Source organism: Apus apus, chromosome 1 (genome assembly GCF_020740795.1).
Source record: "Apus apus isolate bApuApu2 chromosome 1, bApuApu2.pri.cur, whole genome shotgun sequence".
In the NCBI taxonomy this organism is placed as follows: domain Eukaryota; kingdom Metazoa; phylum Chordata; class Aves; order Apodiformes; family Apodidae; genus Apus; species Apus apus.
In genome coordinates, this window is record NC_067282.1 from 174,390,810 (window position 1) to 174,414,957 (window position 24,148).

A 24,148-nucleotide genomic window follows, 5' to 3' on the forward strand; every position below is an offset into this window, starting at 1 on the left:
GTCAGAGATAGACAGTGATGCTTGCAGTATTTATAGCTGACAGTAAATGGCAATACTCCTCATTTTGGTGTCTTGTATATCATCACAAGGGTAAAAGTCATTTGCAAAAAAACCCCCTATAACCACATAAAAAACAGTGTCAGTAAAGACAAGCTATCAACTAGGTTTTATGCCGACACTGATGCAACCTTATGTATCTTATCTTGGGCAGCATCATCTCCACACCTTTCTGGGAACTGTGATAGGCCAAAATGTTAATTTTCTCCCTGGAATTCCAAGCATGCAAAACTGTACCATGTTCTCTTCCATTTCATACATAAGGTATATGTGATTTATTTATTCTTCTCAAACATTCTATTCACTTTTATTCCTTCTTTACTTCTCAGTTAGTTTCTCTCCTTTTACTCCCAGTATGAGTGTGAGGTATGTTCCGAGGCAGAGTGCTACATCCTGCTCAAGAGGAGGAACAGGAAGAAAAATGTTATCAGTTCTGCCAACGTCTGTGTAGGGTTTGCTTAGTTAACAAATAACTGGCAGCATTTACAGCTTCCTCCACTTGCATAGCAAGTGATTTCAAGTGAGACAAAGGACCTCTCTGCCTTTGAGGTGACTAAAGCGTTTGTATGCTTGGAGCTGACTTGCAACTATCCCATCCTAAAACAGTTAGAAAGATACTATCTATTCACATTTTAAAAGCCTGTTCCTCCAACATAAAGATAAAGATGATAAAGAAAATGCACTTCTAAACTGATGACCCTTGTACGTGAGGCATTAGTGAGGGCGGGAGCCAGTACTTCTGAGCTGCATCACCGAAATTTTGTTATGACCAGATGACTCATTTCAGCTTATGTGATAAGACTCACTGAACAAAGCCCTCTCTTCACTCCTCCAGCTTTCAGTGCCCTCTGGTACTCTACCCTATATGTAACATTTCTGCTGTTTCATGGTGAGCTTTGGGCTTTTCTGTTAGTTTTCCAGGTCAGTGTCATCACACTTGTAACCTTTGTTCTTGCCCTTGGAAGTCCTCTGTGACTGTCAATTCTTCATCCTTGTCTCTTTATAAGCTATCTACTGCTCTTTCAGCACTGTATGCATCCCCAGTATCAAAATTCTTGCCTACACTGTCCACAGTACTCCTATGGCTTCAGATTCTCACTGTCCATGGAAATCCTTGCTCAGAAAACTATCACTGCTGTTGTCAGCTTCACCCCAACCATGTGTCACAGTCTCCTGACTTTACTTCTGTCCATACAGCCCTTGTTGGCTGCTTTGCTGCCAGGCCACAGAGCTGGCTCTTTTTCAGCTTGCTGTCCACCAAGACCATGAGGGCCTCTTGCACAGAGCTGCTCATCAGCTGCTCAGTTTCCACCTTATCTGATCATTAGTTAGATCATCATACATTCTTGTTCCCACATTTGTTGCTTGTAGGTAGACTGCTTCCTCTTCCTCAGCACATCACAGATTCAGTGTGGCTGCAGATCTTTGTAGGATGAGACCTTTGAAAGTAAACCTTTTTTTTTTTGCAAGCACCTAGCTCATTACCCACAATCTACTGGTTTAGTTATTCATGGTTTAATTCTGGCTAATATCCTAACATTAATGCACTAAAAATACTACTCCATTGCTCACATTCAATTTCCATCACTGTTTGGAAAAGACTCATATCTTTAGGCACATTTGGGCAATAGCCAAATATCACAAACATAAATGTAAAATGCTAATTGATAAAAACAACTGTTTCCAAAGGGGTAGCTTTTTTTTCTAATTATCTCTTTCAATTAATTTTTATTGCTAATCCCATGATTATGTGTATAACACAACATCCACCCACTGCAGGACTCCCTCAAACCTTACTCACATCACTCCTTATGGCTGCCCTGTTAATGCAAACAGCAACACTGTATTATGAGTATCAACCAGCTTAGCTACAGCTCTTTTCTACTCCTACTCTTCTTTTTCCTAACTGCAAATAATTATTTTTATATGAGCTGCTTCCAGTGATATCTTTGTCCTTGCCTTCTCTAACAGAGGCTACTGCTGGAACATGGAATTGCTAAATCAGAGAAGGAAGTAAGTGGGTGGGAAAACAAAGATTCCAAAGGGACTCTGGTCCTGTGGATGGATATTTCTCAGGCAGTTCACTACTCAACTGCCTAGCTTGTTTTTTTGACCTTGAGTGCCATAATGAAATAATTAAAAAATAATGGTTAAAAAAAAAGTATCTATGATTGTAATTCAGAGTTGCCAAGGAGAACCAAGCAGTCACTGGCTTGAGTCAGAAACTTTTTGCAAGGTCCCTAGGGAGGCCCAATCTATTGAAGTGTCAAGGGAAGGAGTAGCACAGGGAGAGATTCTGGTGGCAAACTGACATACAATTATTTGCCATAAATTACTTAGGAACTTTATTGGGTTGAATGTCAGCAGCTAATTTCCTGACTATGATCTGGAGCACCTGGTCAGCTGCCTCCTTTTGTGGACTCCTCTGAACACCTAGATTTTAATACCAAAGTCCCCTAGGGGACTAATTCAATCCCTGTAGATACAAAAAATTGCCCTAGTCTTGAGATCTTAGCATCAAGTTCTAATTGGGAACCTGATACCAGCATTTTTCTGCTCACATCTCCTGAAGGGTTCTCCCCCAGGAGGACACTTTGAGGTGACCAAGCACACACTGACAGACTCAGTGTTCAGTGCTTTGCCCATTTACACAGCAATCTGCTGGCTTGAGCTCACCCCTGTTCCCTACTCAGCTTTATGAGCTTCAGTCTCCCAGGTCTCACGGATATTCCTAGGACAGGGCAATGTAATAGCTGTCCTGGGTGAGGGCACTGTCCTGTCTACCCAGTGTGCTTACACCCCACAAATTTTCCAGATTTATACTGAAAATAACGTACCTTTTGCTTTTTATAACTCCTCTTATGAGTAATTTTTTTGCTTTCATCTTCATACACCAAAATGAAGTCAATTCTTCGCTTCCCATCACTGAAGAACAAGGAGTCAGGCTTACCTTCAAAATCAGCCTGGAAGGCAGGTAGGATAGGTTAATATGAAGAACGTTACTCATAATCTCCTTACTTGCTTCCTGTTGCACAGTGTTTACTTAGTCAGCAGAGAAACGCACTGCAGATTCATGTAACATGAAGACCAAAGTGACAGCAAAAATAGCATGGTGTAGAACAGAGAAAAAAGTTTGGGAGGTCTCTGCATGGCATAAGAACAGTGGAACTTCAACCTGATTTTGTTCTTTAAAAAAGCTTATTAGCTTTTGGCAATGGGAGGAGCATTGGGATGCAGCACCTTTCCCAAATAACACATTGTCAAGTAATTTGTATGTCATCATAGATGCACTGGAACTGTTAGATAGTCTGTCTACAAGATGTATTGTTGCCTGATGTGAGTCTCAGCATCAACCAGAAGTTTAAGCATTTCTGCAACTGTAAAAAAACAAACAAACCAGAAACAAAAAAGCAGTAGCTTCCTAAGCACTGATACCAAACCCACCATTGCCCACAGAACAGAGAACATGGCCCAGCTGGAGATGTACTCTCCAGTTGGACACACCTTATGTGGATTTATCTTTCTTTCTATTCACAGCATCTCAGCAAGTAAAAACTTTCTTGTATGCCCCATATCCATCATGCTAAGATATATGCCAAAATCAAAAGGATTCATATATCCATAGGCAATTATCTAGTCCTCGGAGAAAAGTAGGATTGTCATATCCACTAAAAACATCTTAATGTGATATTTCATGTGTGAAACTATACATACACACTGATGGCAGGGGAATCTGAGAGCTTGAGTAATGATTTTGTAGTTTCTTAACGGGCTCTGTGGGCGCTATCACGTGTAACAACCACTCCTTGCAGGTAATGTGTAGCTGTAATGGGATCAGAACTGCCATGTAATGAGCACCAAACTCTCAAGTACTTATCAAGTCCAACCATGTTGTTTATTAAGGCAGTGGCACTGAAATTAGCAGCTATCAAATGTCTGAAATGGGACTCAGCATGGCATTAGAGATGGTAAGATTTCCAAGGTGGTAAGACTCTCATACAAAACCACAGAGGAGTCTCAGCTTCCAGATGGCTGGACAGGCAGGATTGGGGCAGGCAAAACCACCCAGAGTAATCTCTTGAACATGCTGTGTCTTTAGAGTCATGGAAAAGATTTCCAGATGTCTTATCCCTGAATTTCCTTGTCAGTGCAGACCAGTCTTCATGAGGCGAGCCAGGTCCAGTTTTGGGAGCTCTGGGGTGTCTCACTCACAGAAAAGCTGAGAGAAATGTGGTTATAGTGACAGAGACCAGCTACATGCAGACAGAAATGGCTGTTCTTCAACCATGACAAAACTGACAAGAATGCCAGTCTCCAGTCAGGGGCACCCCAGTTCCAGGGAGCATACAGTGTTTCAGGAACCACATGTGTCACTGTTTCCAAAACAAAATTTCCCAGGAGTTTTATTCTAAACCTCTCCCTGTATACTATTTTGTTACTGTTTATTGGCTGAGTCAAAACTGTTGACCAAGATGTGTCTCCCCATAATTATGACCAAATTTTCATATTTTCAATAAACTCAGGAGAGTTTAAACTCACTACTTTTTATGTTGAGCGTTCAAAGGCTAGAACCTGCAGCAAAGAGGTTTTGTTAACTCAGTTGCTTCAAACAGTCTGAACAGATTCTTGGTTTCTTCGAATTCCTACTGTGCCGAGAGATTTGTGACAAACCTGACAGCAAGCAGCTGCTGACATATGTACATGCACACATATTTGTGTATATATATGTGCTGGCATACAGCCAATATACAGATATATTATACATTAGTTTCACAACCTGACCTAGGATTCAGAAACTACCTAGGCAGTCATCCATCAACATACAGTTGTGAACAAAGCTTTAGGAAAAAAAATGCCTTAAACTTTCATATGGTATCACCATAAGCATGGTCAGTGGGGCGAGGGAGGTAATTCTGCTCCTCTGCTCTGGGTTGTGAGACCCCACCTGGAGAATTGTGTTCAGCTCTGGAGCCCTCAGCAGAGGAAAGACATAGAGCTCTTGGAGCAAGTCCAGTGGAAGGTCATGAAGATGATCTGAGGGCTGGTGCACCTCTCCTATGAAGACAGGCTGAGGGAGTTGGGGCTGTTATGCCTGGAGAAGAGAAGGCTCTGGGGAGACCTTATAGCGGCCTTCCAGTACCTGAAGGAGCTACAGAAAAGCTGGGGAGGTACTTTTTACAAGGGCTTGTAGAGATAAGAGGAGGGGTAATGGTTTTAAGCTGGAAGAGGGGAGATGTAAGTTAGACATTAGGAACAAATTCTTTAGTGTGAGGATGGTGAGTCACAGGAAGAGGCTGCCCAGGGAGGTTGTGGATGCCCCCTCCCTGGAAGTGCTCAAGGCCAGCTTGGATGGGGCTTTGAGCAACCTGGTCTAGCAGGAGGTGTTCTGGTCCATGCAGGGGGGTTGGAACTAGATGACCTTTAAGGTCCTTTCCAACCCAAACCATTCTATGATTCTACAATTCTATGAGTATCTCTGTCACCAAAAGGAAGTCACAGATGTGATTTTCTAAATTTTTGAGGGCTAGAGCTGGCATAAGCCCATCAAGCAATCAGATTTGACCCTGACAAGTTTTCCTCCCAGTGAGGATTAGCCAGGGGTGTAAAATGCAGCTCTGCTGTAACCATTTCCAGTCTCATTTAAAACATAATTGTGATGGTTTCATGTTGACTAGATTTCCAGTGGGAGGAAAGCATCAACAAGAACAGCCAATAACATCGCCTGTTGCAATGCTGCATCAGCGGCAGCAGAAGAGAGGGCATGGGGAGGTGAAGGTGTCCAGGCACCTAGCCCAGCCCAGCCGTGCAGCCTCCCCTTTCCCCCAGGGACCCCAGAAGGCTCTGACCCAGAATAAAATTGCTCCGTGTTGCAACACTGGAAACACAGCGGCCAAACCTTGTGATAATGAATAACAAGGGGAAGTGTCATCGCTGCGCAAACCAGAAAGTTTTTAATTTGGTTTCTTTGTCTTTTGGATCTTAGAAACAGCATTATAATAACTTCTGTTTAAAGAGACAGAGTTTAGTTGGGAAATTCAAGCACCTGAAAGCATAAAAGTAGTGATAATTTTGAGGGTTTTTTTCACTACAGATTTAAGCTCTTTTTCCTATATGACCTATCTACAGGATAGCAAAGAAAGAAATGGCAGACAACAAACATCAGATCAAGTTTTGATCTAACAAGTTGCTATCATAATTTGTGATTGCATAACTTCACTGTTCAAAGAATTTTCCTTTAAATGTCCTGGTAAGTGGCTGAACTGAATTGTCAGTAACCAGACACAAAGACTGCCTGGTAATCAGTATTCCAGTTCAAGAATTTACTTACATACATTATTTCATTCACATGAATATATATACATGTTACCATAAACATACATCTTTCTTTCTATATACGTATATCAAACTAAACATACATAAAATGGGATATAGCTGAAAGAATAATCAACATTGGACTGCATGAATCCAGATATACAGAAGTTCATACTTATGAAGTTAACTTCTTAAATGTAATCTCTATTGCTTTTAATCGCTAGGGCAATGTTAAATTCACCTATCCATAGACACTTTATATATCAATAAAATAATACAGAATTGATGCATTAAGCCTGAATACTTAAGAGATCAAGATTAAGACCCACACAAATAAATTGTAATGTAACATTAAATGTTGCTCAATTAAAAGTATGAGGTAAAATGCAAGAGGGAATGTAACAGTTAAGGTTCCAACAGCCACATTAACTGAGATGTGTGGTGTCTCTTGTAAGCTGATAGTTTGTAATGAAAAATCATGTATTATTCAACATAATTACCAGGGGGAAAACAGGACTGAAAACCAAAAAGGAGTGCTGTACTCTGAAGTTGATAATTCTTTTGAGACAATGTTTGTTCTTTTTAAACATATGTAATATTATTTGACAGCATTACAAATGTTATCATCACACAAATGCACACAAGCTTGTCTGCATATGGGGCTGAAATTCCAATACATAATTTTCCTAAAGTATCAGTAGCAAATTAGAACCCAAAATAATGAAGAGGCCTATTGATACCTCTTCGTTTTGGGAGAAACAAACACAGGGTCTATTTACTGCACTATTTAATTTTCTTAGCCTCAGAATAATCACATTTTAAGTACCAATGGAGCCAACTGGTTGTGCACTCTGATGTTATAATTATACCCTAGTGGTTAGCAGGTTAATATTGATTAACATAATAAATACATAAAATTGTAAAATTCTAATTATATTTAGCACATATTCTACAATGCTTCTGAACTCTCCAAGTGCTGTACAATCAACTGCTTGCCCACCACTGAGACATGGGGAACTATTAGCTGCTTTATTAACAGGAAGGATCTGATTGATTTAGGCAGTGGTTAAAGCTTTCTGAAACACTCAGGGTACATCTACATGGGATAGCCTAGAGGCAGCATGGCCACATTCATGTGGGAGTACCTCTGTTTCATGTCAGAGCAGGGTCAGGGCAGGTGAGCATCACTCCAAGGAACGAGACTGAAGGTAGCCTGCTGCAACAAAAAGCCATGCACTCCAACAAAAGAAATGCATATAATGCATCCACCATCTCCTCAGCATCAGATATATTGTTCTACAGGCCCACTGCTTGGGTCTTCGCCACAAGCAGATGTAGGCATAGCTGGTGGGATCCTGCCAGACCTGGGAAGTGCTGCATGGATGCAACCACCCTGAAGGTCTCTGGCCAGCCCTGAACCGCCCTCTGCTATACACGCACCCCCCCGCCCCTCGCCTTACATACCCTCTCTTCAACCTCCCTGGCTCTGGCCTCCTGTGGCCACCTCAGCAGATGAATAAGGAACTTCCTGCACTCAGCAGTTGTTGCTAAACAGCATCTGAGTACCGTGTTCATTTCTGGGCCCTTCACTATAAGGACATTGAGGTGCTGGAGCGTGTCCAGAGGAGAGCTACCAAACTGGTGAAGGTTCAGAGAACAAGTCATATGAGGAGAGGCTGAGGGAGCTAGGGATGCTTAGTCTGAAGAAAAGGAGGCTGAGGGGAGACCTCATCACCCTCTACAACTACCTGAAAGGAGACTGTAGGGAGGTGGGTTTTGGCCTGTTCTCCCACGTAACTAATGATAGGACCAGAGAAAATGTCCTGAAGTTGCAGCAGGAGAGGTTTAGACTAGATATTAGGAAGAATTTCTATACTGCAAGAGTGGTCAGGCACTGTAACAGCCTGCCCAAGGAGGTGATTGAATCACTATCCCTGGAGGTATTCAAGAAACATGTAGATGTGGCACTTCAGGGCCTGCTCTGGTGGCTGAGGTTGTAGAGGGTTGTGGGGTTGTTGTAATTTTGTGGTGTGGGTTTTTTTGTTTGTTTGGTTGGGGTTTTTTGTATTTTTGTTTTGGTTTGTTTTTTTGTTGGTTTTGGTTTTTTTTTTTGTGTTGACGGTTGTACTTGATGATCTGAGAGTTCCTTTCCAACTGTGACAATTCTGTGATTCTCTGATCTGCTCTCCTGGTCCCCAGGACAGTGTGGCACTTGGAGGGACGACAAGCAGGAAATGAAGACAAGCTTGCCTCATCACACAGGGCAGTAAAGGCTGAGAGAGACTCTAGGAGACATCTTGGAACCAACCCTCAGCTCCTTCACTCAGAGCTTCTTCTAATGGGGGACACTACTGTGTGCTCATCCTCAGGTATAACCAGACCTGCTGGCATCTAAGGGGAGTTGCCATGTCTCACTCTTGAGACCTTCCTGTAGTCATGGCTACCAGTGACACCTGCAGCAGGAGATGAAAGGACACCACTCTAGTGGGAAGCTCCCTTCAGTGACAGCAATGTTCCATGCCAGGGGAGAGCAAACAGTGGTGTGACAAAGAAATCCATCTTCACTTTTCCAGGCTTTTTTGGGCATTCTATTGTTAAACTTTCAGTGGGAATAATGTTGGGAATGGCAGCATGGAGACAAGCATGTAGAAAAATATGTGCACAGGATTTGTAGTTATTTATTGTCTACTAAACCCTAAACAAGCACAGTATTGTAAGATGATTTTTTTAAATAACAAGAGATTCTGCAGGAATTACTTACCTAACTGGAAGGATAAAATAAGTGCTTTATTTTGTCTGCACAAGCCTCTAGTGTGACTGTCAATAGCACCAAATGTAATCATTACTTGAGGGATAAAATACTTGTCTATGACCTCATATAATTTTCAGATATGCTTCAAAACAGCTTCCTGCAGCATGCCAGGGAATGAATCAGTACTGAGAAACAAGAGAGCAGAGCAGAGCCTGTGGAACATCACCTCTGCTGACAGGCAGCTGCAAAAACTCCTCCTGCTGGAGCACAGGGACAGTCTTGCAGGGGACCCACAGGCTACGCTTCAGTTGTGGGTTTTATGCAGGTGAAAATTTCAGAGTGTCTCTTCCTAGGAGCAGGGTTATTTCTCTCTAGAGACCTCAGGAAACTTCAGATCAAGTAAATAAAATGGCAAAAAATTGTATTACCAGGATATTATGAAGAAGAATTATATGTAAGATGTTTTGAGATAATCTGGAAAAAATGTAAAATATAATTGTTCTTACTGTCACAACTATGTAACAAGATCTTTTATAACTTTATGTTCTAAGTGACCAATAGAGATAACTTTCTGACATTAAGACCAACACAAGCATTTACTTCTGGAATAGATAAGATCTTCAGGAAGATATAAGATACATGTAAGAGGTATTTGCATACTACACACTATTGTTGGTCTGTCTCCGTAGCACCTTAAAAGTGTTGTACCTTTAACATTTTCCCTTGTGACTCATATTTGCTAATAACAGAGAACTGCTTTGGTTCTGTTTTTAGCAACAATGAGATTAGTAGTAAGTACTTAATCAGGGTGGTTTTTTTTTCACTTCCTCAACATGCAAAGAAATTTTTTATGTTTAACAAACTGAAACAAGCTAAGAATAAAGACAAAGCAGAAAAATGTGGGGCATCATTACAGTCATATATTTCTGTCAGCAGAAAGCAGCTGGTAAACTGGCCAGACATCGGGATGCCTTGTCCCCTGAGCTAAGTTTGGACCAGACACCCACTTGACTTCCTGCCTGAGTGTCATGTTGCTGCTGCCTGCAGAAGGAATTCCAGTCACTCTTGATTAGAGAGAGACCACACGTCCATACTTTTAAAGAAAGGTGAAGGCAGCACTCTGCTGAAAACCTGCTTTCAGCACCTCCCATCCTTCTCTGGATGTAGGAGCTGGGAAATTCACTCCTCTGCAGATGTTGGCTCTGAAAAAAATCTTACTGTTACATCCAAATTCAAACTACCTACCTGTAAAGCAGCTAAGATTGTAAAATGAAACATCTGAGAGCTGGAAAATGCTTGAATTAAGGCTGCCTATTCAGTTTTGTCTCCCTTGTACATATTGTTTATGATACATTAATTGCACAACAACATGCCACAATTCTACCCTTACAGTACTTAGGGAATACTTCTTAGAATCTTCTTCATTCTATGTCTTTTTTTCATTACACCTTATCTAAATAGTCTGAACACCTAAAATTGGGATCTCCCTCTGACTGTGCCTATAGTACTCTTCTAATAGAATCTCAATATTCTACAACTGTCAAGATATTTAATTTCTTAAGATCCTCCAGGAGGGAAAGTAGCACTGTAACTCTCATTTTAACAGTGATTATGTAAGGCATCTAGAGTTCAATGCCAAAATTTCCTGTCTCCGAAATTTGGAGTTCCAGCTTGAGACAGCAGGACAGTGACATCTTTCCAAAGAGCTTGGCAGTTCCCTCTCTTCAAAGAGCAATACATTCACTTTCAGAGTCACATGTGACTGTTTTGAACTAATGCAAACAGGGCCACAGATGCGCCCCTTGACACTCAGGAAACAAACAAAAGCTGAGTGTGTCTTTGTGAATCTTGCACAGAAACCCTGTAGCTGGAGCAGGGATAATGTCCAATTATCTAGGACTGAAACTCAGTTTCTCTAGTCATAAGAACCTTTCATTTCTTCCCTGAAATTTCCTGCAATATTTGCACCTTGCTGAAGTACTACAAACAACATTCTTACAGAACTTGGGCTTCTTGGAGATTTTTGTCCTACCCCTGTGCTGAATGAGGCAGAAATCTTGTGGCAAGCTCAGCATGGGAACCTCTAATTAGAGATAGCATCATAAGAAGAACAGGACTGTTTTTATTAGCCAATAACTTACTCAGTTTTGGCTGCCCTGGGACAACTTTCAAAATCAAATCAAATTTCCAGAATACTTCCAGCTGCAAACATAATCTAAGTTTAGACAAAAGGTGCAGTATTTCCCTTGCAGTCAATTGTTTAAGGTTGGGCTTCCTATTCAGTTTTGGTTTCTAGCTACAATTAGCACTCATGATTTCCCAGACAGCCTCAGTAGACTTCAACTTCATCTTTCACCCCAACAATCCACTGAAGCTGCCCAGTGGCTGACAAGGAGGACCTGACATGGAAGAAGCAGTGCAGAAAAAATGCTACTAAAACTGAGACATTATTACAACTGCTGGCAAACATGACTAACCAAAAATAAAAATTGATTTTAACACTTAATTTTCAGTACAAATAAAAATAAATTCTAAAAAGACTGCCCAGAGGAGACTCTTCTAATCACAAGGTATATGACATTGTAGCTGGTTTGATGCTATTTCACTTCATCTAAATAAATTTTAAAAGTTTTCATTGAACCACAAGGAGAGCCTAAGGAGAATTATTAAGACATTCTAGTCAGAGCACTCAGCTGGGAAATAGGAGCTCTTGGTTCCTCTTCATGCTCTAAACAATGTTTAAATATTTTTCCAGATATCAAATCACCTTGAAACAAAGAGCACCCTGCTGCAAAATGCTGGGACAGGAGAAGTGAGGATATCCAGCTTCCAGAAGGAAACAAATTTCCTGGGACTTTGTGTATTTGTTTCCTACAGCAGATAGGAACAAACACCCCTGACCTATAATTACGACAAGTACTTTACCAACTAAGCTGCTAGAGCAGCTCCCCAGGGCTCTGGTGCAGCTTGGTGCAATGACGACTGAATCTATCCCGTAATTTACACAATTTTCAAAATGCAATACTACTATGGAAATACTTTGTATCTTTCTTTTACGATTCTGTTTCTCATTTCAGTTTGATATTAATCAAAACAGTTGTCACTTTAGTGGCCAGACCAAAACATAATTTATCTAAGTATCTCCAGACATAATATGAATCACAGAATCATAAAATGGTTTGGATTGAAAGGGATATTTAAGATCATCTAGATCAAACCCCCTTTCATGGCCAGGGACACCTCCCACTCGACCAAGTTGGTCAAAGCGCAATCCAACCTGGCCTTGAACAGTTCCAGGGACAGGACATCCGCAACCTCCGTGGCCATCCTGTACCAACATCTCACCATCCTCACACTAAAGAATTTCTTCCTAATGTCTAACCTAAATCTACTCTCTTCCAGTTTAAAACCATTGTCCCTCATCCTATCACTACACAGCTTTGTAAAAAGTCCTTTCCCAGCTTTCTTGTAGCCCGTTCAGATACTGGAAGGCCACTATTAGGTCTCCCCAGAGCCTTCTCTTCTCCAGACTGAACAGCCCCAGCTCTCAGCCTGTCTTTGTGGCAGAGGTGCTCCAGCCCCCTGACCATCTTTGTGGCCCTTCTCTGGAATTGATCCAACAGCTCCATGTCCTTCTTGTGTTGGGGGCTCCAGAGCTGAACACAATACTCCAGGTGGGGTCTCATGAGAGCAGAGTAGAGGGGGAGAATCACCTCCCTACGTATGACAGGGCATGCTTAAATCATTCCCCTGGATTCAAGTGTTCTATTTGCATATTTTAACTGTTTAGCTTTTTCATGTTAGTGCATATTCTCCTAGTTATATAAAAAAACCAATGTATTTTCTTACAGACAGAGAAATCAGCAGCATCTGGACCTCTGCGGTCATAATACAGACCTCCTCTCTGCAAGCTGAAGGGCTAACTTATAGCAGTGGCATCAGGCTGTCATTCCTGGAGCAGTATCTAGTAGACAGCGGTGACATAAAGGCACAGGAAGGTTCATTTTTTGTAAAAAGCTGATAATTTAAATATCCCCTTGGACTGGACTGACTGGGAAACAGCTCCAGCTCTCATTATACTTGGTGGCACCACTACAGCAGTTTCTTGAATTATTCCTATATGTGAAAACTACCATGAAGCTCTTAGGTGTTCAAATCACAGAATCACAGAATAGTCATGGTTGGAAAGGACCAATTCTTGACACCGTTGAACCTGTTTCTTTACATTTTATACTCCTGGAATATTGATCCACTTGTAGAAGTAGTTTAAATAGAAAAGACAACCTATACACACCCAAAGCCAGGGACATTAACCTCTGTCATTAGAGCAAGAAAAAAGAGTCTTTTTGATTTATATGGAGTTGCTATGTTAGCTTTAGAACAAGTATATGATTTCACAGTTTTAAAATCCAGGCTTATATATACATCGCTGTGCAACTGCAGACCACACTTGCACCATTCTGGGGGAAAAAAAGAAAATTGAACTGATCAGCATGCCAGTTGGGCATCTGGTTGGCAAAGCATGTGCCATGGCAGGGCTTGTTGGGATCCACTGGTCAGCCCCAACAGATACATGAGAACTGAGGCAGGGGATCTTGATCTAGAGCCTGTTAGCTGCAGAAAACATCAGAGGAACTGGAGAACTTCAGCTTTGTATAAAGGGAATTAATACCTCCAGGACTTTTTTCTCCTTGTCATTTCAGTCTCTGTTTGGAGTATGGAATTTCTTGGTGTCTCCAAGTCTTCCATACAATGAATCCTGAACTCATATGTTGGCCAACTGGTACCTGGGTGTGTATGAATCTATAGGGAATGTGTCTTCATATGCAGGGTGTGTTCATAACTATTTATCCTAATATACACACACATAAATCCTATGCATGCATGTATGAAAGTTTTATATAGAGAGGAGGTTAATGTGTGTGTATCAGCTTACAGTCAATATATACTGGACATTTTTAACCAGGTCCAGTGCCTATGTTGACCTGTACTTTCACATCTGAGTCAATGACTTTAGGGAAACAGAGATACAGCAACTCAGATTCAGTCACACACATGAACTGCATCTGCTGCAAGTGCAAAGGAATGCCAGTCTCCTGGAACAGCTCCTGACTGTTGCATATGGTTGAGTCACCATCCCTGGATGTGTTTAAAAGGTGTCTAGATGTGGTGCTTGGGAATATGGCTTAGTGCTGGACTTGGTAGAGAAGGGTTAATGGTTGGACTCAATGATCTTAAAGGTCTTTTCCAACCTAAGTGATGTTATTATTCTATATCTATATGAGAAAAAATTAGAGGCAATGATATTTAAAGCAAAGAAGTACCCACCCATTCAGGAGTATGAAGGTTTTGCTGATCCGGCACAGCTCCGTAAGTGGTAATATTTACCTGGTTCAGTTGCAAGACTAAAAATAAACATAAAAAATTAAAACACTTTAGCATTTTGTGTGATAGTTTTTTTTAAAAAAATTATTAATGGCTTGTGGAGAAGCCCCTTTATTGCACTTATTTAGTGTTTCAGAAACAGTTATATCAGCAGGTGGTAAGAGAGCAAGACACAGATTTCACCAGGATACAGGCAGTGATGCTGTAACATTCACTCTGTAACAGGAATGGTTTTCACATAACTTAGTAAGACACGTATAAATTCAATGTGTATTGATGTTCCAGTGACTCCTCACCCACTTTGCCAATACCTGTTGAAAACCAACAACCTGCCCACTGAACTGCTTTCCTGAAAATACAGCATAAAATAAAAATGGTCTCATGAAGTGTGCTACTCCATGGTACCATTATCAAGCACACAGTGAAAACTGGCCACCAGATCAAGTACTGGATAACACACTGATTGATCCTAATAAAGATGCTGGACATAAGTGACAAAAGCTCTACTGTCACTGCAAGGTATGGGTTTTAGTTTCTTAGGAAATATTTTTAGCTCTTAAGAAGTCAAGATAACATCCTGAGGTTGGAGATAACGGCAAGTGATGGAAGGGAGAAGGCTGTTTTCTGCCTATGCACGGCAGGCAGACAGACCCCATGTGTTATTTTTAGATGCTTAAAACAGACAAGTGTCTTAACCAAGTCTGTTCTTCACTGAGGAAAGCTTCATGGATATCAATGGTACCTAAATGCCAATGTTGTCTGGAAAGGATAGCCTCCACTTATCAAAAAATACCATAATCCTAAAAGAAAATCCCCAAACTGGAAAATAATCTAATCTATAGTACTCTTAGAAGGACAGCTAAATGCCCATTAGATGCAATTCTGAGTTGGTGGGGTTTTTTTTTGTTTTGGTTTGGTTTTTGGGTTTCGTTTTTCTTAAAGTCAGTATTGATATGTAGCCAAATTCTCAAGAATTCTGAGTAAGATTTTTTCCCACTGATTATGCTCATTTATACCAGATGAAGATTTGTCAAAACACTCAGAAACAGAGCACAACAAGCTCGCTCTTTACAAATCAACAGAATTCTCTCATGGCATCTATGCAGCTGAATTCTTTGGTTTAAATACTCTTTCATAGAGTTGGGTAGGGACTTCATTTCAGATGTTGAGCTGTTAGTTTCCAGATCTCTACTGTGTTGATAGTGTATTCTCTAGGGAGGAGACAAAAGCAAGTCAGTGATTTCTTTCCATCAACATTGCTTTAGAAACATTTGAGTCATAACCCTGTTCTGGTTTGATTTGGTGGGTTTTTTCGTAGTGGGGGAAGGGCCCCAGGAGTGGCTCCAGTAAGAATCTGAGAAGCTCCCCCTGCGCCAAACCCAGCCAAGGATCCATTAGAGGGACAATAGATGCACCTCATCGATTAACACACCAAAGAACTGATATAACACCTGAGCAGAGGAGCACTTAAGGGAGAAGAGCTGTGCTGGGGAAGCAGAGCGGTGCTGGTGGTTGGTGAGGAAGAAGGGGAAAAAGGTGCCCTAGCAGGAGTTTCCCTGCAACCCGTGGCGACATGGCAGGTGTCTCCCTGCACTCCTGGAGGAACAAGGTGGAACATACCCTGAAGGTGCCAGGAGGGGTCAACTTGGCCAGTGGGCTTGGATTTGCTGCCAGTGGACTCTGATTACGCAGCTGTGGAAGACCCCGGCGCCAGGGGAGTTTATTCCCGAAGCAGCCCGTGACTCTGTGGGAAGCCCAGGCTGGAGCAGCTCTGGACCTCGTGGGAAGGACTCATGAAGGAGAGGTTTGTGGAGGACTCTCTCCCATGGGAGGGACCCTGTGGGGAAGCAGGGAAGGACTGTAAGGAATCCTTCTTCCTGAGGAGGAAGGAGCAGCAGGAACCACCAGCCCATGAACCGACTCTAAACCCCATCCCCTGTCCCCCTGTGCCGCTGGGGGGAAGGAGGGAGAGAAACTGGGAACAAAGTGATTTGGGCATGGGAAGAAAGGAGGGGTGGGGCAACATATGCAAGCCCTGCTCTGTGTGTTTTCTGTGTCCTGTGTGTGTTTGATTAGTGTGAAATTAAATTATTATTTTTTCCCAAGTTGTGTCTGTTTTGCCCAGGACCTTAATAGGTGAAGAACCCTCCTTGTCCTTTGTCTCGACCCATGAGCTTTGTCCTCCTCATCCCAGAGTGTGTGTGTGGGGGGGGGAGTTGAATGAGCGGCCATGGGGCTGTTCCTTTGTTGTTGTGTTGGGCCCAAACTATGACAAATCCAAAGGTTGGCCCAGTTAAAAAATCAAAGTCATAAGCTCTCAAAAACATTAACAGCTTTAGAGATGTTTCCCAGCATTTTAAAAAAAAGAGCAGGATGAAGTGGACGAGTGCAGCACACAAACATCATATGCTGAGACCACAATATGAGGACTCAGAAAATATGAGTTTATCTCAGCAGCTACTGCAAGATTGTTGCATATGCACATAGCTCTGTTTTAATGGGTTCAGCTCAGAGTAGTGCGAGCAGGGCAAATACATATATTTGATGTCAGTGTAACTGGGCATATCCCTGCATTCCTTAGAGCATTCTTTATCCTTTATCCGGATACAAAGATATTCAGATACAAAGTGCTTCTGAAAGCCCACAGAAGAAAGAATGTTTCTGCCCACATATCATGGGGAGGGTGAAGGAGAATTATAAGCATCTTGCTTTGAAATATAAACATCTACTCTGAACTCTGTGTGCTATTACATGAAACAAGCAGATGTGGACACAGACATGAACACTTTTGCAGCTACTTAACTGCAGTAATAAGAATCATGAGCTTAAATGGTCTTTTTGCTAAGTCCTTACAATGTGTAACTATACATTCCTTGTCAATGCTGTCTAGAAATCCCTTCAGCCAGAACTGAAGAGAAGGGGGAAATGTGATAGTCACAGCAAGAAGGATAACTCTAGGTGTCCCAAATCCTGATGGATCTGTGGCTTGCTAGGAATATCCTCTGTAAAAATTTCTATGTGGGTACAGTTTGCTTCTGCCTCAGTGTCTCTGATTAATGTAACCTCTCCGTGATATGGTAGGTGTCACACGCTTCATCATTGTATTAATATTAATCATATTAACCCATTTTTACTTGAAATATCACTCAGTACAGTCCCTGAGCCACTGGTCCAATTGAAGGACTCATGCAAAAGGGATCTGCCACTCTCACTTTGTAAAGGACATTAGGCCAGAACTTATCTCAAATTAAATACAGAATAATGTTTGTGTGAAGCCAAACCTCCCTGAAGGTGTGCGTAGATAAGATTTGTTCTAGCAATGGTTTCCAAGGACAGCTGTGCCAATTTGTGGAGTTTTTAGCTGGAAGAGACCATTCTAGTCTCTCAGAAATACCCAGAATCACAGAATGCTCCTGGCTGGAATAGACCTCCATGATCATCCAGTCCAGCCTTAGACCTAACACCACCAGCTCACCACCAAACCATGTGCCTAAGGAAAAGGTCCACATGCTGTTTAAACGTCTCCAGAGACGGTGACTCCACCACTGCCCTGAGCAAACTATTCCAGTATTTGACAACCCTTTCAGTGAAGAAATGCTTCCTAATACCTAACCTAAACCTCCCCTGGTGCAGCTTGCATCCATTCCCTCTGGTTCTATCACATGTCACCAAGAAGAGGCTGTTCCCCTCATTGCTCCGGCCCTCTTTTCAGCTAGTTATAAAAAGCGATGAGGTTTCCCCTCAGCCTCCTCTTCTCCAGATTAAACAACCCCAGCTCCCTCAGCTGCTCCTCATAGGACTTGTGCTCTAGGCCCTTCACAAGCCTCATTGCCCTTATTTGGACACACTCCAGCAATTCTATGTCCTTCTTATAGTGAGGATCCCAGAACTGAACACAATATTCAAGGTGTGGCCTCACCAGTGCTGGTACTTAGAAGAACTAAGCTTTGGCAGAACAGCTGCACACACACACAGTGTTTTTCCTACCCCCAGAATCACTTCATTTCTACCACTTCTCCCTCAGCATTGTAGTAAGTTCAGTTTTAAGTATAGAGGACAAGAAAGTAAATTGCAAGCACAAAATTTGGGGCTGAACATTAGGAAAAACTTCCTAACAGCAGGAGCAGTAGAAGAGACTGCTTGGGAAGGCAGATGAGGTCATGTGAGATCTTCAGCAGCAGAAATTCTTCATTACAAAATGAAACAATCTAGGTTAACTATCATCTGGCATGAACTTTAGGATGGTGGCCTACATGACCCTTTGAGGTCCTTTACAGACCTACTTTTCTCTGAGCATAAGTGTAGTGTCCTCACAGTTACATCCAAAAAAGACAACTGTGCTGAGGTTTCAAATTAAAAAAATAGTTCTGCTTATCTGTTTCTTCTTCAGAATCATTATCACTCCTGTTAATGTTTGGGTGAGCACAGCAAGCGTAGATGGTCATGATCTACCACTCAGCCACGTAAAGCAAAGAAGGAGTAAGGGAACAAAGAGATGTACTGGATTTGTGCCTGCATTCTCTGATTTTAATTCACTGCTACATCAAGTTTTATCTTCAAGCAATCCTGGTAACATAGGCTTTTGTCAGAATATTTTGACTAATTTCTTTTAATTGTAATCCTAGATTTTGAGTTCCTGCTCAGTGATACCAGCTGGTCTTTGATCTAGTCCTTACAAAATATGCTGTTGTAAAAAAAAAAAATAAGTACTGAACCTGTGCATGCTACTTTACAGGAACATCTCAGTGGTATCTGAGCTGTCAATATATTGGTGGTATTTCCAGCTGCCTGGAGATCGTTCTGCAGGCCAGGACACTGAATTGCTCTGTCAGGATTTCACTCTTGCTGTTGATTCTACCAGTGATTCGTTTTATAAGTTTTCTCTATGGCTTTGCTTTCTCACAGGTCGCTCAGCATTTCTGACTGGATTGAATAGAGGTCCTAAAATTCCTTGAGAACCGATGTAAAATGTCTGGTCTGTCCATCAGTTAATCAATACTGACAGTGAGTGGATTTGGAAGTTCAGTTTTCCCATGGAATATTTTTTAAAGGCTTTCATGAACATTACCAGTAGCAATTTTGACCTATTACTATGGCAGAGGTGAGAGGCTATGGCACACTGATAGGCATGGAAGATGTTCTCCCTTTGGAATTAATATAAGTAGAATTAAACCTTTCCTTGGAGTCTGAATAGTGAAGTAATAGAAGCTGCCCAACATACTGGCAGTAGCAATGAAACACTCATTCTAAGACTGTAAATTAAGAGACCTAAGAATGGGAAAAAAAAAACAAAACAGTATCTAGGAGGGAAAAGAAATATGTTAAAAAAAGTTTAATGAGAAGAAAACCACAAAGATATTGGATAAGCTGATGTTTGAAAGGATCACTGGGCTTGGCTCTCTAGGTAAGGACATTGCCAAACATTCCTGAAGTTGCCAAACTTTTTGTGCCAAAGAAATTCTTGGCTATCATTGTTTTCCTCTCTAATGGAAACAATCAGAGGTGAAAAAGGGCAGCAGCACTCTAAGCTTGTAAAGGACCTGCATGAGCCAAATGAACAGGCACAGAATTACTTTGAGAAGCCAAAAAGGCATCTTGACAAACCTGTGAGACATTACAAAGGACAAGATCTCAGCCTTGGCACTGAATATGGCACCTCATGAGCAATCATTAATATAAAGCCAGGAACCGAAGTCTGGAGTTCCCAGGCCCTGCTTCTCTGCTCTAGCTATCATATTACCTTTCACTTCCCTCAGAGTGAGAAGTTAAAAAAAATTTAAGTTCCAAATTCTGCTCTTACAGGGGAAAGAGAACAGAAGATTGTGTTCTCCCAAGTGCAGCACTGATGTGCTTAAAAATATCTGCCCAGTCCCTTGGTAGGATGTGTCTGTTGCATAGGGTGCCTTCTCCATAAGTAGAGAAGCTTGCAGTATGGTTACACAGTGGAAAGCATGGGGGGAAAGGGTAGCAGGAATTTACTGAAGGAAGAATAGGCTGAATAGACAATGTGCTTCAAAGCCACACTCCAGCTCAGCTCACAGCACTGCCCTCCTGTAGCCAAGCCTGAGACAACAACCTTCACTGCATATAGAAATGTAAAAGCATCAATACACTTAGGCCTTTAAGACTCAAAGAGATTACAAAGAAAAGTAATATAACAAAAAATATTTCACTGATTAGAAAACCTTGGGAAATATTTACATGCAATTTTAATCAGAATCAACAGATTTCCCACAATGTTTGTTTACCAGTCCTGTCACCACATTAGAACAGAAAAAATAGTCATTACTAAAATCTATTTGTCCTAATTAAAATTAAATTAAAAGATTGTATCAAGTTTGCCACCATGAGGCTCACAGTACTGGATGGAGTCAGATTGTTCCTGTCTGCTGGGGTAAACAAGAAGATCCCAAGATGGTGGGCTTTGCCCAGATACTGCTTTCTAACTAGAGCAGATGCTGCATCACACAGTTCCTCAGAAAAGAGACTGACATTGTGGTGAACCTCTTCCCACCTTGGCAGGCTGCAGTAGATGTAGCAGAAGATCAGTTTCATGATGCCATCACACATGACACCCAGGAGCAACCAAGCACAAAGCCCCACCTCACAGATGGATCTCAGATGCTGTATCAGAAGCCAGGAGAAGGCATGAGATAAAATACTGGCTATAAACTGAGTCCTGGAATGAATGAAAACTATTCTGAAGCCCATCATCCAATCAAGTCCAATTACTTTCACCTTATTTTAAAAAAAATAACAAACTACTGCTTTCTGGAATAAAACTAATGTTTCAGACAGATTAATCTTCCTATAAAAGGATGAATATCGACACATCCAAAACAGGGTACCATGTGAAGAAATGGCAATCACTATATCAGGAAGATCAACGAGAATTTTGAATATATGCTACTTAGACTAGACAAAAAAACTGGTTTCCTTATTGTTAATCTATGTCAGATTTTATATATGTTAATTTAATATATATGTGTATATATAACAAAAAATAATCTAATAGTTATTACTAAAAAAGCCTATTAGAACAGATTACAACTTGTTTTAAGCGCTGATCATGGCACAAGTATTTTTTCAGTTTTCAATCCATATGTAATACTTGCTGAAATCTGAAGTAAAACCATTGAACAAGTAGAAATTTTTTGGAAACTTAAATTGTTTTTGACAACCACCATCTGTTTTGCTGGTGCAGAATATTTCTTTATTGTAGTTTATCTCATATTTTCAGTTCATCACATAGGAGTACTCTCAGAGCTAAGAAACTATTCAGGAGATGAAAAAGCCAGAATAAATATTTTTCTTTTAAAATCTATGAATCAAAGAAATAAAGAGACAATGAGATCCATAGTTGTAAAACAAAACTAATCAAGGCCATTAACTTCATTGGGTTATACCCTTTGTTAAAAAAAATCAGTATTAATCATAAAATATTCTCAATTGTCTTAATCTTTTTATCAAGCCACATATAAAATAATTCTGTTTAATCACCTAAACAATTTTAAACAACTTTGCTGATAGTTAAAAGAAAGCTTACTGAAGGGAAAAAAATAATAAAATCAGTAAAATGGAAATTGGCTTCATCCTGGCTTAAACCAGGACACCCCCTAAAACCTTGTTTGGCTAGGATGATTCATTAAACTAATTTATTTCACTTTTCATTTCAAAAGGAAAATTTCATTTTCCTTTTACTGTAAAAGGAAAATTGGCTTCATCCTGGTTCAAACCAGGACAACTTCACAGAGTAAATGACTAAAAACGAACAGTTAAGAAAATAATGTCTTAAATTATTCTTCAAAATTTGAAGTCTGATCTTTTAACTTGCAGCTTGCTACTTGGTGATATTATTATCTGGATCTTTTTGATGGTTAAAAGGCTGTATGGGCTGTTTAAATTAGTTTTATTTCATACCCATAGACCTAAACCCTATATTCTTCACTTTCTGAAACTTACATATTTGAAGCAAAATTGAATTATATTTCTAGCAAACTATAGTTTATAACCTATGATTTATAGTCAATAAAAGATCTAAACAGCTGCCTTCCATGTGAAAATCTTGTTCTCTCCTTACAGCCACCTGCAGTCATACAGAACGAGAAACCTGATGGCAATTAGTAATGCCAAAATGGCTTTCCAAGCTGTCAATAAATTACATTCTTTGTGCACTCACACAGAGCAGATCTGCAGGTATCGTCAACTCAAACCCTAATCTATGCCACATAATAAGAAAAACATTGATTTTAATTTCAGACGCCCAAGCCTACCCAATATGAAGCTATAGATGATGTTGGATCACAAAGGAAGTGAGATGGCTGTCATGGAAGATGATTCTTTGTTGTTTGAAAGACCAGTCTTTCCATTAAGTTATCTTCTTTTACAGCTGTGCAAACAAAGGATTGGGAACATGTGGTAAGACTTTAAAAAATAAATGCTTTTTCATGACTAACCCTAAACAGGAAAACATTCAGTTGGGAATATAATGCAGAGTATTGCTAGTCTTACACCCCGAGTCAGGGTAGATGACAAAAAATAATAATTAGCAGGCAGTTATAGAACAAGAAATCAGGCTTTGTGGAATTGAATCTGTGAATAACAGTGCCTAAATATTTAAAAGGTCTTAGTATCCATATTGTCAACCAGTTCTCATGTGTCCAGAGCTCAAAATGGGACACTTCTTCAAAAACTGTGGCAAAAAACTCAAACCATTCCAATGAGACCTGGACCAGCCCCAACTTCAGTTTCAAAAACAAACACTGGGCTCATGACTTTTTAGTTACAACTCTGTGAATCCCTTGTAATCTGCTAAAATGCAAATGCTGGCTCTGGTTTTCACTGCTGCAACACATGCCAGAACCGGCCTGTCTGCATCCAGCCTGCACATCAGACACCAGTTGACTGTAAATCCCTACAGAAATTCAGTTGCTAATTAGACTATTCTAAATGTTTTTTTTTTTTGAAGCTGAACAATTCACCCACCTTCAGTGGAAATGGCTGTCAGAAAGAATTATTTCGGCTCTCATCTGTCAATAGGAAATATACAGATATAGAAACAATTTCTGGTTTTAGAATGTATTAACACACCTACCCGCTATACTTTTAAACAATATTTGTTATGCTTTTTCATTGTACACTTAATGCATACATGTCAAACAGCTAGCTAGCTTTGTCAGAATATAAAATAATGGAATAAACTAATTAAGTCAGGAGGCTTCAGACTGATAATCTTTTCAGGCATTAATATCTAGGTTGGAATACGGGCTTAATGTCCACTGGAATCGTACCCTACCTTCCATGGGACAGGCCTGACAGGCAGACAGGATGCATCATTCGGAGGATTCCCTATCCTCTCTCCATCTGGTTGAACACAGTGACTTAAAGGATAGGGGACAATGGTGACAAGCTCCTGTCCAGAGTAGCCCAGGTGTCTCCTCCAAGACTACCCCACCTTCCCAGGTGCCCTGGTGTAACAGGTAGGATGATCTGGAAGTGAAACCAAACAATGATGATGACAATGGCTCATCTAGCTTGGAGGTTAAGTGGGTCTACATCCTGAGTCAAAGCCACTTCCATAAAGAAAAAAAGATGGGTCATTGTCACAGCAGACTTCCTTCTGAAGGGAACAGAAGGCCCAAT

General features: G+C 40.8%; 1 protein-coding gene across 1 annotated transcript in view; it reads right to left on the reverse strand.

The window, feature by feature from the left end:
* The window catches only part of ANO6 (anoctamin 6), a 75,284-nt gene that overhangs the window by 33,139 nt on the left and 17,997 nt on the right, over positions 1–24,148 (reverse strand). Inside the window, exons 2-3 of the mRNA XM_051622677.1 lie at positions 14,450–14,526; positions 2,895–3,020 (exon numbers count right to left, since the gene is read on the reverse strand). Of these exons, the coding sequence (XP_051478637.1) occupies positions 2,895–3,020; positions 14,450–14,526 (203 nt within the window). The remainder of the gene's footprint in view (positions 1–2,894; positions 3,021–14,449; positions 14,527–24,148) is intronic.